At 37.5% G+C, this 15,026-nt stretch overlaps 1 protein-coding gene and 1 pseudogene across 8 annotated transcripts in view; both read right to left on the bottom strand.

Moving 5' to 3' along the window:
• DNM1L (dynamin 1 like) overlaps positions 1-15,026 on the bottom strand; it is a 49,697-nt gene that overhangs the window by 26,480 nt on the left and 8,191 nt on the right. For all 8 annotated transcript variants that reach the window (XM_073877724.1, XM_073877723.1, XM_073877721.1 and 5 more), the window contains exon 2: positions 1,563-1,710. In XM_073877724.1, the coding sequence (XP_073733825.1) occupies positions 1,563-1,710 (148 nt within the window). The remainder of the gene's footprint in view (positions 1-1,562; positions 1,711-15,026) is intronic.
• Positions 6,347-7,056, bottom strand: LOC112829922 (ATP synthase subunit s, mitochondrial pseudogene; annotated as a pseudogene).

A 15,026-nucleotide genomic window follows, 5' to 3' on the forward strand; every position in this document is an offset into this window, starting at 1 on the left:
CAGCTCTGCAAATAGTTTCTGAGAGGCAGGATATCTATCATCTGCCCTTTTCATGGTAACTGAAGAAAATAAAAAGTTAAAAGAAAGAGACCTAATTAATGCCATATGGTTTCTTAAAGTCTTAGTTTAAGGTATTTGGTAAATTTGATGACATAAGTTAGTGGGAATGAAATTTTAAGGGTTATTCTACATATATATATATATATATATATACATGAAGCTGAACCACAGGTTAGTTCAAAATGATTAAATTCAAGGCTCAGAATTTCAATAATAAAGAAATATTACAGAAATGCAAAGTAATGAATAATATACCAAGACACTTCCTAATATAATTAAGAGGCTCCTACATACCCTCTGGCAGTTTATCCAAAAATATTACTTGTTAACATCTACAACTTCATTAACCTGCTTCAGTGATTAACTTTCTACATCATGACAGGGTTTTTTTTACTTTTTAAAAAAAAAAAAAAATCAGGCTATCACCACCAATGTTCTATCATATAATAATGGAAAAATAAGATACAAATTAAAGTAACTTCAATTTCATCAATACTATCATCCCTTAGGTCAGAATCTAAGAAATAGAATGAAAGTGCACTGAAAACAGATCTCTGCAGATAAGTAACAAACATGGTACTCTGCTGCAAATGTAATAATTACAGCATTTTACAGACTTTTATAAGACAGAAAGTCTGAGCCAAACACTGAACAAGGAAGATTAAGTATATTATTTTCATCAAACATTCCAACCTCATTAATATAAATAGGACACATACTTAATAAGCAATTTAACATCTTTTATAGACATAGCATTTCTCAAAATATTTTCAGTTTAACCAAAGAAAGACTGCTATAAAGGACAGGATATATTTTCTTATCTTAATATTCCACATTTACTCTTGCAGGAGTGGGTGGATCTTAAAAATCAGAATAGTATGTGCTATGTAGGTAAGCCTTAGCAAGAGAAGGATAGTAAAAAAAAATAAAAATAAAAGAACCCAAACCCTTTCTAAAAATAATATTTTATTAGCTTCAAGGGCAAAAGATTCAAAATTAGCAGGTACATGGTAAGACCAAAAAAAGGGAAGGTGAGATAACACTGCTATACTGAAAAGCAAAGTCATTTTCATTGTATTTAAAATCTTTAAACTAAAATCTAAATTATTTAAATTTCTAAATCAAAGTTAGAAAGTAAAAACATTGTTTTAAACACTAGGGAAAAAAGCTTATTAAAACACTCCAAAAGACACAACTTTTTTCTTTAAAATAACTGATTCCAATTTACCCAGTACCTCACTAAATCCTCCCTAAGCATTAGTAAGTTTACTAATAAGCTGAATTACCAAAAAGGTACTATTCCTAACAAGTCTACTCATGGTCCTCAAAACAAAACTTACTCTTTTTTCATAAGAGAAATGATGCATTCCACTTCTCTTCACAGGACTCCTGCTTTTATTATAGCCACTGATTTGTCTAATCAATTCATGATTTTTTAAGCAAAATTCACAAGCAAAAATGAATAATTTTTAAACAATTTTTATTCCAATTCTAAAATTTACCATTTTCTTCTCCTGTTGTTTTTCGCTTATCTTCGGGTGAAACATGGACTAGCTGCAGAATGAGAGGTCTCCGGGTGACAATACCAGTGCCTCTGGGAAGCAGGTCCCTCCCCACCAGGCTTTCTAGCACTGAGCTCTTTCCACTGCTCTGAAAACAGAATACACAAGACCAAAATTAGTTTCTCCACAGATTTTTTTTTAATTTATTTATTCATTTGAGAGAGAGAGCATGTACGCACATGAGCACGGGGGAGGGGGGCACAGAGGGAGAGGCAGAGAGAGAATCTCAATCAGACTCCCCGCTGAGCACACAGCCTGACACAGGGCTCAATCTCACAACCCTGAGATCATGACCTGAGCCGAAACCTGGACACTCAACCAACTGAGCCACCCAGGCAACCCCCCACAGATTTTCTTTTAAAAGATTTTATCTATTTTTTGACAGAGAGAGAGAGAGCTCGTACAAACAGGTGGAGGGGCAGGAAGAGGGAGAGGGAGAAGCAGACTCCTCGCTAAGCAGAGAGCCTGACACAGGGCTCAATCCCAGGATGCTGGGATCATGACCAAAGCCAAGGCAGATGCTTAACCAACTGAGCCACCCAGATGCCCCCCTCCAAAGATTTTTTTTTTTTACAACTCAATAAAACTATACTAATAATGCACCATACAAAGAAATTAAAGGAAAAATTACTGCAAAGATGTTTAAAATTAAAGTTGTTATATTTTCTATTATATGATCTTTGTTTATAATAAAAAAATATTAAAGTCCCACTCTCCCCCGAAAATTTAAAAAATAAAAAATAAAAGTCCCACTCCATTATAATTTTCCCACCTTTTTCGATACTCCCAAATCAGGTTTTCAAAACCTGTATAATAGTGGTATGTAACATTATGCCTATGAGAGTATTTACTTTAAATGGGGTAGTTCTATAACCTGCTTTTATTTTTAATGTAGCAATCATGGACAATATTCCATATCAATATACTAACTTCTGCGTTTAATAGTCAAGTAGTATTCTGTTTGTAAAGCCAAACGTGGACTTGGGCATTTAAATGGTTTTCACTATTGACAACGCTGCAGTGCATGTACTTTATACATATAACCTTACTCACATGTTACCTTATTAGTTTTATTCATTAAATGAAATGGCTGTGATTAAAGAGCAGAGGTTTTAAGCATTAACAGATATTGTCAGACTGCACACAGATGGCAGGAACCAAGCCATACTTCCCATGCAATTTGCTACACCGCCATCAGCACCGGGCATTATCACTTTTTTGAACCTTTGCTACTTTGATAGATGAACACTGACAACTCATTTAAATTTACATTCCTTTATTACTAAAGTCAAGGACCGTTTTGTTTAAAGGCTTTCTGTATTTTTCAGTGATTGCTCAGATGCTGGCATTTTATGTTTCTTATTAGCTTATAAAATTCTTTATCCATGTAAGTATTTCATTTTTTGCTCTGACTATTCCACAACTTTTTATTTTGAAAATTTCAAAGCCACAAGGGTTTTCAGATTAACAGTGGATGTTCATATCTTAACAAAGATGCACCAATTAACGTTTTGACACATGCTTTAGGTCTGTTCTTAAACACACACACACTTCTTTTTCTTCTGTTCTATTTGAGTTAATTATATATATCATGACACTTCATCCCTAAATATTGCAGCATACCTATCTCTAAGAACATTTACAAGGGCATTCTTCTATATAAGCGTATGCAGTGATCATACTCAGTAAACTTAACATAGATACAATACTAAAAAACAGTAGATTATCAAATAATATATAAAACCCATATCTATACATCTTCAATGTTTATAAATTTATTTTAACTATAATATTTTCTGTACAGAATATTTTTTCTATGCTATACTTCTTCTTAGTCAAAACTAGTACAACTTTTACTTTCATATTTTCTACAAAGGCAAAAATACTAAATTCATCTATTGTATCAGAAAGAATCTACAGAAAGCAGATGGCCCACTCAAGTTAGGTTAATTTAAGGAGAATTTATTTACAAGCAGACTGTATACAAAGGGTAAGGCTCACATAAATCACAAGGGATAGTACAATAACCCAGGCTAGTAACAACAGAGAAGTTCTTACCATCTACAGGCCATGAAGAAAAAACTAGGATTTTGAGAAGAGGGAGAGCCAGCCCAGGGCATGTACATATGGAGAATGAACCACAGGAATAAATACCCAAACTTTAACCTACAATTCCTGCCAGGCTCCCCATTTCCAAATCCTATCAGACGCCAGAGGACATAGGGGCCCATTCATGTTGTCCAGATGGGTTCCCTCTGATAACGAACAGGAATGTTGACTGGAATAGTCAAATTGAAGATTATGTGTCACACCTGGTATTGCCAGGTTTTAGTGTCTTGGTTTATGCCTCTCATTAAGAAAAATGGGGTGATTTCTATCATTTCTTTTCTGTATTCTGTATTCTAAAAAAATCTGAACATGGAAATTTCCTGTTCTTTATGCATTTGATGAAACCTGTCCATAAAAAAAAGAAACCATCTAACTCCCGGAATTTTCAAATTTACAGGTATAACTGCTTATAATATTCTTAGAAATTGTTCATTTTTCTTCTAATATTGTCTTTATGTTGTCGTTTCTTCTAGCCAGATTTTCCAGTTGATTTTTTTTTTAAGATTTTATTTATTTGACAGAGAGAGACACAGCGCGGGAGAGAACACAAGCAGGGGGAGTGGGAGAGGGAGAAACAGGCTTCCCACTGAGCAGGGAGCCCAATGTGGGGCTCGATCTCAGGACCCTGGGATCATGACCTGAGCTGAAGGCAGATGCTTAATGACTGAGCCACCCAGGCGCCCCTTCCAGTTGATTATTAAATTGATTTTACTGGTCAAATCTTTTACTGATTTCATTTTATAGTTATTTTTCTAATACTGTTAATTTCCACTTCTTCCCTTCTCCCCCCAAAAAATGAGGGGTTATCTTTTCTTCTTTTTAAAACTCCTGGAGTTAAACATTTAGCTTATTTCTCTATCTCAGCTACCAACACTTGCCCCACCCATCCATACACATACATACATTTCTCAAACTGAGTTGTCTCTATCTTTTCCTCTATACAAAGAATTATGATTCTCAAGGACACAGTTCATGACAGAATTAGAATACACAATTACTCATTTGCTTTTATTTCACATTAGTCTCCAAATATTACCAATGTTACCACCACCAATAAGATAACTGAAAATAGCTTTTTAAATGTTTTGCATTTAGCCCCTCCATTCTCTTTCCTACCTCTTTACAGACCCTTTTTTAGCCATCATTTGATTCTGCCAAGTGTCATGCTAACATCAGTCCTTATATTAATGCCTCTCTAGTCATTTTGATTCTCTGAAGCTTGTTCTCTAGTAGATTCCTCAGGAGGGCTAACGGAAACAATATTCTTCAAATTCTAGCATACATATAACAGTTTGTGACTTTTATACTTGAAAGTTAGCTTGTTATATATAAAATCTTGGGCTCATACACTCTTGAATATCTTAGATATAAAATTTCCACAATAAATTGTGTCTTCTCTAATAAATCTTCTCATAAATGTCTTCTCTCGGGGCACCTGGCTTGTCTGCCTTTGGGTCAGGTCATGGTCCCAGGGTCCTGGGATGGAGCCCCACATCGGGCTCCCTGCTCCGCGGGAAGCCTGTTTCTCACTCTCCCACTCCCCCTGCTTGTGTTCCCTCTCTCGCTATGTCTCTGTCAAATAAACAAACAAAATCTTAAAAAAAAAAAAAAGTCTTTTCTCATGAATGGTTACTGTTGAAAAGTATAACAATAATCTGATTTTCCTTCTCTTATAAGAGACTTTCTGAATTCTTGTCTGCATGTCTGAGAGCTTTCTATTTTTCCTTTAAAGTCCAATAATTTTACTAGACTATGTTATGTGTCCGGGTTGGTCTTTCTGTGTCAATGTTCTCAGGTATATGCTGTGCTTCTTCAAAATGGAATTCCAAATCTGTTTTTAATTCAGTTAAATTTTTAGTATCTGTTCTGTTCCCTTACTATGTTTATTTTCCTCTGGGGGAACGGGGCTCCCATTATACATATGTTGGATCTTCTTTGCCTGTTTTCAATATGTTAACTTCTGTCAAATTCGTTTTACAACTCTTTCTTAACCTTACTTTTTTTCAAGTTTCTCATAATTGTACATTTATAGTAGCATGCTTCAGTAACTTTAAAGTAAAAGGTAATAGTCCTATAAATTACTGATGAAGTACAATAAAGAATATCTGTGTTGCACATTTAAATCACTTAATTTTTTTTAGTTTTTAAAAATATACTTTTTAAAGATTTTATTTGACAGAGAAACAGAGAGAGCACAAGCATGGGGAGAGACAGAGGGAGAAGCAGGCTCCTGGCTGAGCAGGGAGCCTGATGAGGGGCTCGATCCCAGGACCCAGGATCATGACCTGAGCTGAAGGCAGATGCTTAACCGACTGAGCCACCTGGGCACCCCTAAATCACTTTAAAGAACTCTGTCATTATCTACATCTAGAGTTATCTACATATATTTTTATATAAAATGAGGATTAGAATTAAACTGCTACCTGGTTTCCATTTTTCTTAAAATGATTTAATGTGCATAAATTGAGTCATGTCTGAATATTTATTCTCTACATGATGGACTCTCCACTTCTGAAATGTCATGATATGACATCCTTAAGGTCTGTTGATGATTATATATTTATTGCTTTTAGGGCCAACAATTTCAAATGATACTTTATATTGAAATAAGACACTTACTGAATATTATTATTGTACTTCAAGTCTAATTTTAGTTCCAGAGAAGGCAGTGCTGTCTTAAAAGGTTCGGATAAGGTTTTTTCTCTTACTCCAGGAAGATCACTTAACAACAAATACTTGAGGTTTCTTAAGTGATATAAAGCAATGATGCCTTTGTCTGTGATATTCCCACATGAAATGATTTCCATTTCCAATATGCTTTTTTGTAAATTTTCAAGTTTACCAAGTCTCTCCAAACAGTCATCCTCAATATAATGACACTCACATAGTCTTATTTTTTCAACATGCTGTAGGTCCTCCAGGTGATCAAATCCAATTCTCATGATACAAGAGTGGTGGCATCCATCGCCTGAATCTTCTATTTGTCCAGAGGTCCTGTTGGGAGGTGGCCATAGTGTTTTTGTCACCTCTCCTGGCCAGGGTAGCGCACCATGGCCCCACAGTGCAGCAGCCACTCCGATGCTGCCCTATCGGGTCCCACATCCTTGATGTGTTCGTAATCCACTTTATTAAACACTGCATTCAACCAGCCCCAGAAGTTTCTGCAGTCACATGACCATGGGAGTTTCTTTAAGCCACACAACTGCTGGGAAATTTTTCCAAACAGCATCATTTGATAGCGCCGTTGGTAGGGAGGGCTCTTACCCTTATTTTTAATGTTTTTCCTTTTCATCTTTCTCCCTCAAGGTACTGTCTGTTTATTTGTTCTTGTATTCCTTCCGTTCCCTTCATTTTAAAATAAATGTTCATTTCTAGTATTTCACTAAGTTCTATCACCTAGTTTTTATTTTTCTTATGCAAATTTGTTTTTTTAATGCCTTGTGATTATGTCTTGTCTTGCCTTTTGTCTTAATATCTAATTGTTTTCAACTGTTTTGTGGATATGTCTTTCTGGTGTGCTTTCTTGTCTACTGGCTGCTATTCTGAATCTCATTTTTCTTTAAAAACTTTGTGAGATTTGACATCACTTTCTAAACTTTAGAAAAAAGCTTGGCCTAGAATAGCTATTCTAACTTCACACTCTAAAACTCCCTCATTTACATATAATGTTCAAAAATATAGTTCTTTGTTTTCTGATATCTTGTCTCTCTCTCCAGCACTTTTCTCAAGATCTTCTCTTTCCTTTGCTGTATTCTTCAGGCGATGCTCAGTTATATTCTCAGTTCTTTGGCACTCTGATAATTGGTCCTGGAAAGGAGCTTTGGTTGGTTAGTTTTCAAAGTTTCACAAAGGTGCTCTAGTCCCTTAAGACTTGATCACAGACCTCTCTCACACACCGATTATCTGTGTGTGCAAAACCCCACCCTGTTTCAGCTGTTACTCTTAAACTGGCCGTCCAAGATTTCCAGTGATTGCTTTTTGTCTATTTTTTGATTCCCAGATTCATCTGATGTTCCACTTCTTCCCTCTTCCTCTTCCTACATAGATAATAATACACAGGTCTTGGAGCTGTTTGTGGTTCGTCCCCAACCTACTGGTATTGGAGGATTTACAGAGAAACATGGTCAACTCATTTTCTTGTAAATATTGTAGGGGCACCTGGTTGGCACAGTTCGTTAAGTGTCCAACTCTCAGTTTCAGCTCGGGTCATGATCTCAGGGTCCTGGGATTGAGCCCCACATGAGGCTCTATGAGTCTGCTTGAGATGCTCTCTCCCGCTCATGGATGCTCACTCTCTCACTCTCTAAAATAAATCTTTAAAAAAATGTTGTAAATGATCGTGGGTTTTGCGTTTCCCTATTCTATGTGTCCCATTTTTATGGGAAAGTCATACAGAGATTAGAAAACTATTCTATCACTGTTGTCATCTCAGAAACCATAATATGGAAATTTAGCCCATTTGGAAAAACTGAGACTAATGCTTAATATTATACTTTTTTTACAGTATTCAGTCATGAAAAGAAATAAAGTACAGATACATGCTACAACATGGATGAACCTCAAAAACATTACGCTAAGTGAAAGAAGTCAGTCACAAAAGGCCACATATGCTTATACGAAATGTCCAGTACAGGCAAGATAGCAGATTAAGTGGCTGCCAAGCACTGGGGATGGAGGGAAATGGGGAGGGACCGCTAATGGATACAGGTTTATTTTTTAGGATAAATGAAATACCTAAAACTAGATTATGGGGATGGTTGCACAACTCTATAGACATGCTAAAAACTACTGATTATACATTTCAAGCGGGTGAACTTTACAGTATATAAACAACATCTCAATAAAGCCGTGAAAAAACAAAATAAAGGAGAAAAAAGTTTCAAATGAATTACAAATTTTAAAAAGTACTAGAGAATATTAAAGTATATCCTCCTGACTCCCTAATACATAAAATGTACAAACTAGACAAAAAAAATTGATAATTCAACTACAGTAAAATTGAAGTTTTTTACTCATACAAAAAAAATTAAGGGGAAAATATTTGTGATTCCCATAACTGACAAAGAACTAGTAAGCAAAATGCAAAAATAACTTCTACAAATCAGTAAGAAAAAGATGAATAATCTAATAGAAAATAATGTGTTGAGATAGTAACAGAGACTCACAAACAGAACCACAAAAGGACAAGAGAAAAGATGCTCAAACTTGTTAATAATCAGGGAGATATAATAAAACCACAATTAAATACCATAAATTTAAAACATGACAATAAACAAGAGTCCTGTCCAAGATGGCAACTTAAGATGCTGAACTCACCTACTCCACACACACCAAATCCCACCTGATTATACAGCACTTCCTCCAAAGAACTGAGGTCAGCCTGAATAGCTTTTACACCACAAAACAGAGAGATCACATAGAAAATGGCAGGAGAGCCAGAGAAACCAGACACCATAAGGAAGGGAACCTCTACCCGCAACACTGTGAACTGCAAGAGGGAGGGATAGTACGAAGGGACTATGGGCAGATTCATCTGCCCTGGGGCACAGAAAAAAAAAAAACTGTGGTTTAAAAAAGCATATAAAAGATCCAGCCATACAACTCCACCAAACTGTGGGGGAACTGCTGGGACTCTCTCCAGACTGGAGAAGCTGGCAAGTGCCACAGTTTACGTTCACCTTCCACCTTGATAGTGCAGAGGGGAGCAGGGTTCCAGGTGCCATAGCCAACCCACCACCTCACAGAGTATTGGGCCATAGCCCACATCAGCCATAGCCACAACTATCCCATCAAGGCAGCACCAGTGTGGCACACATCAAGACACCCTTGGTCAGCACTCACTACGGCTCCAGCTGTCATGGCAAGGTGACAGGCACTAAGTACCCCCCAGAACACCACAGGCCCACACCACCTTGACTCAAGACAGCTTGCAAGGGCACACCCCTGGCAAGGGCACTCCAGGACTACCTGGCTCACACCTGCCTGGATCCAGCCACTCTGCCAAGGGACCCCCTGCATGGAGCACCCCAGGAACCCCTGGCCCATGATGACTCAGTTCCAGCCACCTGACCAAGGAATCCCCTGAATAGAGCACTCCAGATCCCCTGGCCTGCACTGCATCTTGTCTGCACCTTAACAGGGCACCACCTACACAGGGTGCTCCAGGATACCCTGGCCCACACAAGACCTGGCTCTGGTCCCCCGCCAGGGCACCCCCTGCATTGAGTACCCCCAGACATACCAGCTTGCACCCACTTCAGATTCAGCAATCCTGCCAGGGTGCCCTCTGTGTGGAGAACCCAAGGACCAGCTCATATCCACTTCAGCTTTAGCTGCCCTACCAGAGTGCCCTCTGTAGGGAGAGACCTGGGACCCCCAAGCTTGCACCCACTTCATCTTCAACTGCGCTGCCAAAGCACCCTCTGAGTGGAAAGCCCCTGGACCACCCAGGCCCATGCCCACCTCCTTGCTGGCCATTCCACCAGGGCAGCCCCAGCACAGAGAGCCCCAGCACAGAGAGCCCCAGCACAGAGTGCCCCAGGGCCCCACTCCAGACACAGCTCCAGCCAGCCAAAGTCACCAAGCACACGCAGTCTACACAGGGGATGACTATACCCAAGACCACACCTTCAAATTTAGGAGAAGTAGCTGTCCCACCCAATTCACAGAAACAAACAAAGTCAAACAAGATGGGACACCAAAGAATATGCTCCAAACAAAAGAACAGAACAAAACCTCAAAAATATAACTAAATGAAACAGAGATAAGGAATATGCCTTATAAAGAGTTTAAAGTAACAATCATATCGATGTTATCCAGACTGCCGAGAAGAGTGGGAGAACTCAGTGAGACCTTCAATAAAGAGGTAGTAAACACGAAAAAGATGTAATCAAATTTGAAGAAAACATTAACTGCAATGGAAAATACACTAGAGAGAATCAACAGCACATTAGAGGATACAAAAGACTGGATCAGCAATCTGGAAAACAGGGTAATGGAAAGCATCCAAGCTGAAGAGCAAAAAGAAAAGAATTTTTTAAAATGACAATTAGGCTAAGGGATCTCTTGGACAACATCAAGTGAATTAACATTCATATTATAGGGGTCACAGAAGAAGAGAGGGGGAAAAAAGGTCAAAAAACGATATGAAGAAATAATAGCTAAAAACTTCCCTGACCAAGAAGGGAAGGAAACAGACATCCAAGTTCAGGAAGCACAAAGAGTTGCAAACAAGATGAAGCCAGGAAACTCACAGCAAGACAACATAATTTAAATGGCAAAAGTTAAAGAATTTAAAAAGCAGCAGGAGAGAAGAAAAAAATTATGTAGAAGGGAAACCTCATAAGGCTATCAGCAGATTTTTCGGGAGAAACTTTGCAGCCAGAAAGGAGTGGCATGATATATTCAAAGGGCTAAAAGGAAAAACATCTACAACCAAAAATACTATACCCGGCAAGGTTATCATTCAGAATTGAAGGAGAGATAAAGAGTATCTCAAACAAAAATTCTAGAAGTTCATTGCCACTAAACCAGCCTTACAAAAAATGATAAAGTGACTTCTGTAAGTGGGGGGAAAAAAGCCATAGTTAGAAATAAGAAAATTATGAAAAAAAGATGTAAAATATAACATATACATAAAACATGGAGGGAGTAAAAAAGTTTTCTTTGAATATGTCCAAATTTAAGTGACCACCAACTTAATATAGACTGCTATATACTTAGGACACTACATATGAATCTCATGGTAAATACAAACCCCAAACCTATAATAGATACACAAAAAATAAGGAAAAAGAAAATAAAGCATAACACTACCGAAAGTCATCATAACAAGGAAAGAGAGCAAAAAGAAAAGGAACAGAGAAGAACTACAAAAACAACCAGTAAACTATTAACAAAATGGCAAAAAGTACACACCTATCAATAATTATTTTAAATGTAAATAGACTAAATGCTCCACCAATCAAAAGACATAGGGTGGTGAAATGGATTAAAAAAAAAAAGACTCATTTATACAATGCCTACAAGAAACTCACTTCAGACCTAAAGATACATAAAACCTGAAAGTATGGAAAACGACATACCATGCAAACAGAAATGGAAAAAAATGCTGGAGAAGCAATACTTTTATCAGACAAAAATGGACTTTAAAACAATGACTGGAACAAGAGACAAAGAAGGGCATTACACAATGACAAGTCAATCTCGCAGGGGTATATAACAATTTTAAGTATCTACACACCCAAAATTGGAGCACCTAAATACATAAAGCAAATATTAAGACATAAAAGGAAAAATTATAGTAATGCAATAATAGTAGAGGACTTTAACATCCCACTTACATTAATGGACAGATCATCCAGGTAGAAATTCAATAAAGGAACAGTGTCTTTGTTTGGGGCTTGAACTCACAACTCTGAGATCAAGACCTGAGCAAAGATCAAGAGTCAGGACACTTAACCAACTGAGTCACCGAGGCACCCCAAGGAACAGTATCTTTGAATGACACATTAGACCAGATGGACTTAAATATATACTCCCTGCTCAGCGGGGAGTCTGCTTCTCCCTCTGACCCTCTTCCCTCTCGTGCTCTCTATCTCTCATTCTCTCTCTCAAATAAAATCTTAAAAAAAAAAAAAAGATAAAGACACCACAAAAAAGGAAAACTACAGGCCAGTATCTTTGATGAACATAGATTCAAAAATCCCCAACAGAATATTAGCAAACTTACTCCAACAATACATTAAAAAATCATTCACAGCACAACTGGGTGGCTCAGTCAGTTAAGCATCTACCTTCGGCTCAGGTCATGAACAGGATCGAGCCCCACATCAGGCTCCTTGCTCAATGAGAAGCCTGCTTCTCCCTCTGCCTGTAGCTCCCCCTGCTTGTGCACTCGCTCGCTCACTCTCTGACAAATAAATAAAATCCTGAAAAAAAAATCATTCACTACAATCAAGTGGGATTTATTCCTGGGATGCAGGGTTGTTCAACATCCACAAATCAATCAGTGTGCTACATCACATCAACAAAACAAAGGATAAGAACCATATGATCATTTCAATAGATGCAGAAAGAGCATTTGACAAAGTAAAAAAATCCATTCACCAGGGCACCTGGGTGGCTCAGTTGGTTAAGCGACCAACTCTTGGTTTCGGGCTCAGGTCATGATTTCAGGGTTGTAAGATCGAGCCCCACATTGGGCTCCACGCTCAGTGGGGAGTCTGCTTGAGATTCTCTCTCTCCCTCTCCTTCCCGCTCTGCTGCTCCCCTTGCTCACACTTCCTAAAATAAATAAAACCTTAAAAAAAAATCCATGCAACAAAGTAGGTTTAGAGGAGACATACCTCAACATAATAAAGGCCCTATGTGAAAAACCCAAAGCTAACATCATCCGCAATGGGGAAAAACTGTGAGCTTTTCTCCTAAGATCAGGAACAAGATAAGGATGTCCACTCTCCCCACTTTTATTCAACATAGTACTCGAAGTCCTAGCCACAGTAATCAGACAAGAAATAAAGGCATTCAAATTGGTAAGGAAAAAGTAAAACTTTCATTATTGGCAGATTACATGATACTATATATAGAAAACCCTAAAGACTCCACCAAAAAAACTACTAGAACTGATAAATGAATTCAGGAAAGTTGCAGAATACAAAGTCAATATACAGGTATCTGTTGAATTTCTATACACAAATAATGAAGCAGCAGAAAGAAATGAAGAAAACAGTCCATTTAGAATTGTGCCAAAAATAATAAAATACCAAAGAGGTGAGAGTAACCTGTATTCTAAAAACTATAAAATACTAATGAAAGAAAATAAAGATGACACAAACAAAACAGAAAGATATTCCATGGTCATGGATTGGGAGAACAAATATTGTTAAAATGTCCATACTACCCAAAGCAATCTACAGACTTAATGCAATCCATATCAAAACAAATACTTTTCACAGAACTAGAACAAACAATCCTAAAAGTTGTATGGAACCATAAAAGACCCCAAATAGCCAAAGTAATCTGGAAAAAAAAAGAACAAAACGAGATTATCATAATCCCAGATTTCATGATACACTAAAGCTATATTAATCCAAACAGTATAGTACTGGCACAAAAACAGACACCTAGATCAAAGGAACAGAATAGAGAGCCTAGAAATAAATCCACAATGGTCAATTAATCTCTGGCAAAGGAGGTAAGAATATCCAATGAAAAAGACAGTCTCTTCAACAAATAGTGCTAGGAAAACTGGACAGCTACATGCAAAAGAATGAAACTGGACCACTTTCTTACACCACACACAAAAATAAACTCAAAATGGATTAAAGACCTAAATGTGAGACCTGAAACCATAGAAATCCTAGAAGAGAGCACAGGCAGTAATTTCTTTGACATATGTCAGAGCAATATTTTTCTAGACATGTCTCCTAAGGAAAGGGAAACAAAAATAAACTATTGGGACTATATCAAAATAAAAAGGTCTGCACAGAAAATGAAACAATTGACAAAACTAAAAGCCGGTCCACTGAAAGGGAGAAGATAGTTGCAAACAACATACCCAATAAAGGGTTAGTATCCAAAATATAAAAGAACTTACACAACTCAATACCAAAAAGCTAATCCAATTAAAAATGAGCAAAAGACGGGGTGCCTGGGTGGCTCAGTTGTTAAGCGTCTGCCTTTGGCTCAGGTCATGATCCCAGGGTCCTGGGATCAAGCCCCCGCATCGGGCTCCCTGCTCCGTGGGAAGCCTGCTTCTCCCTCTCCTGCTCACTCCCCCTGCTTGTGTTCCCTCTCTTGCTGTGTCTCTCTCTGTCAAATAAATAAATAAAATCTTTAAAAAATAAATAAATAAAATAAAAATGGGCAAAAGACCTGAACAGACATTTCTCCAAAGAAGACATAGGGATGACCAACAGACACATGAAAAGATGCTCAACATCACGACTCAAGGGAAATGCAAATCAAAACCACAATGAGATACCACCTCACACCTGTCAGAATAGCTTAAAAATGTAAGAAATAACTAGTGTTGACAAGAATGTGGAGAAAAAGGAACCTTGTGCACTGTTGGTGGGAATGCAAACTGGTGCAGCCACTTTGGAAAACAGTATGGAGGGTCCCTGAAAAATTGAAAATAGAATTAACATATGATCCAATAATTCCACTACTGGGTATTTACCCAAAAAATACAAAAATGCTAATTTGAAAAGACATATGCACCTTTTCAGGGTTTTGTTTTTTTAATTTTATTATGTTATGTTAATCACCATATATCATTAGTTTTTGATGTAG

This window comes from Callorhinus ursinus, unplaced genomic scaffold, assembly GCF_003265705.2.
Source record: "Callorhinus ursinus isolate GAN/ISIS: 27379988/994484 unplaced genomic scaffold, GSC_fseal_2.0 scaffold27, whole genome shotgun sequence".
NCBI lineage: Eukaryota > Metazoa > Chordata > Mammalia > Carnivora > Otariidae > Callorhinus > Callorhinus ursinus.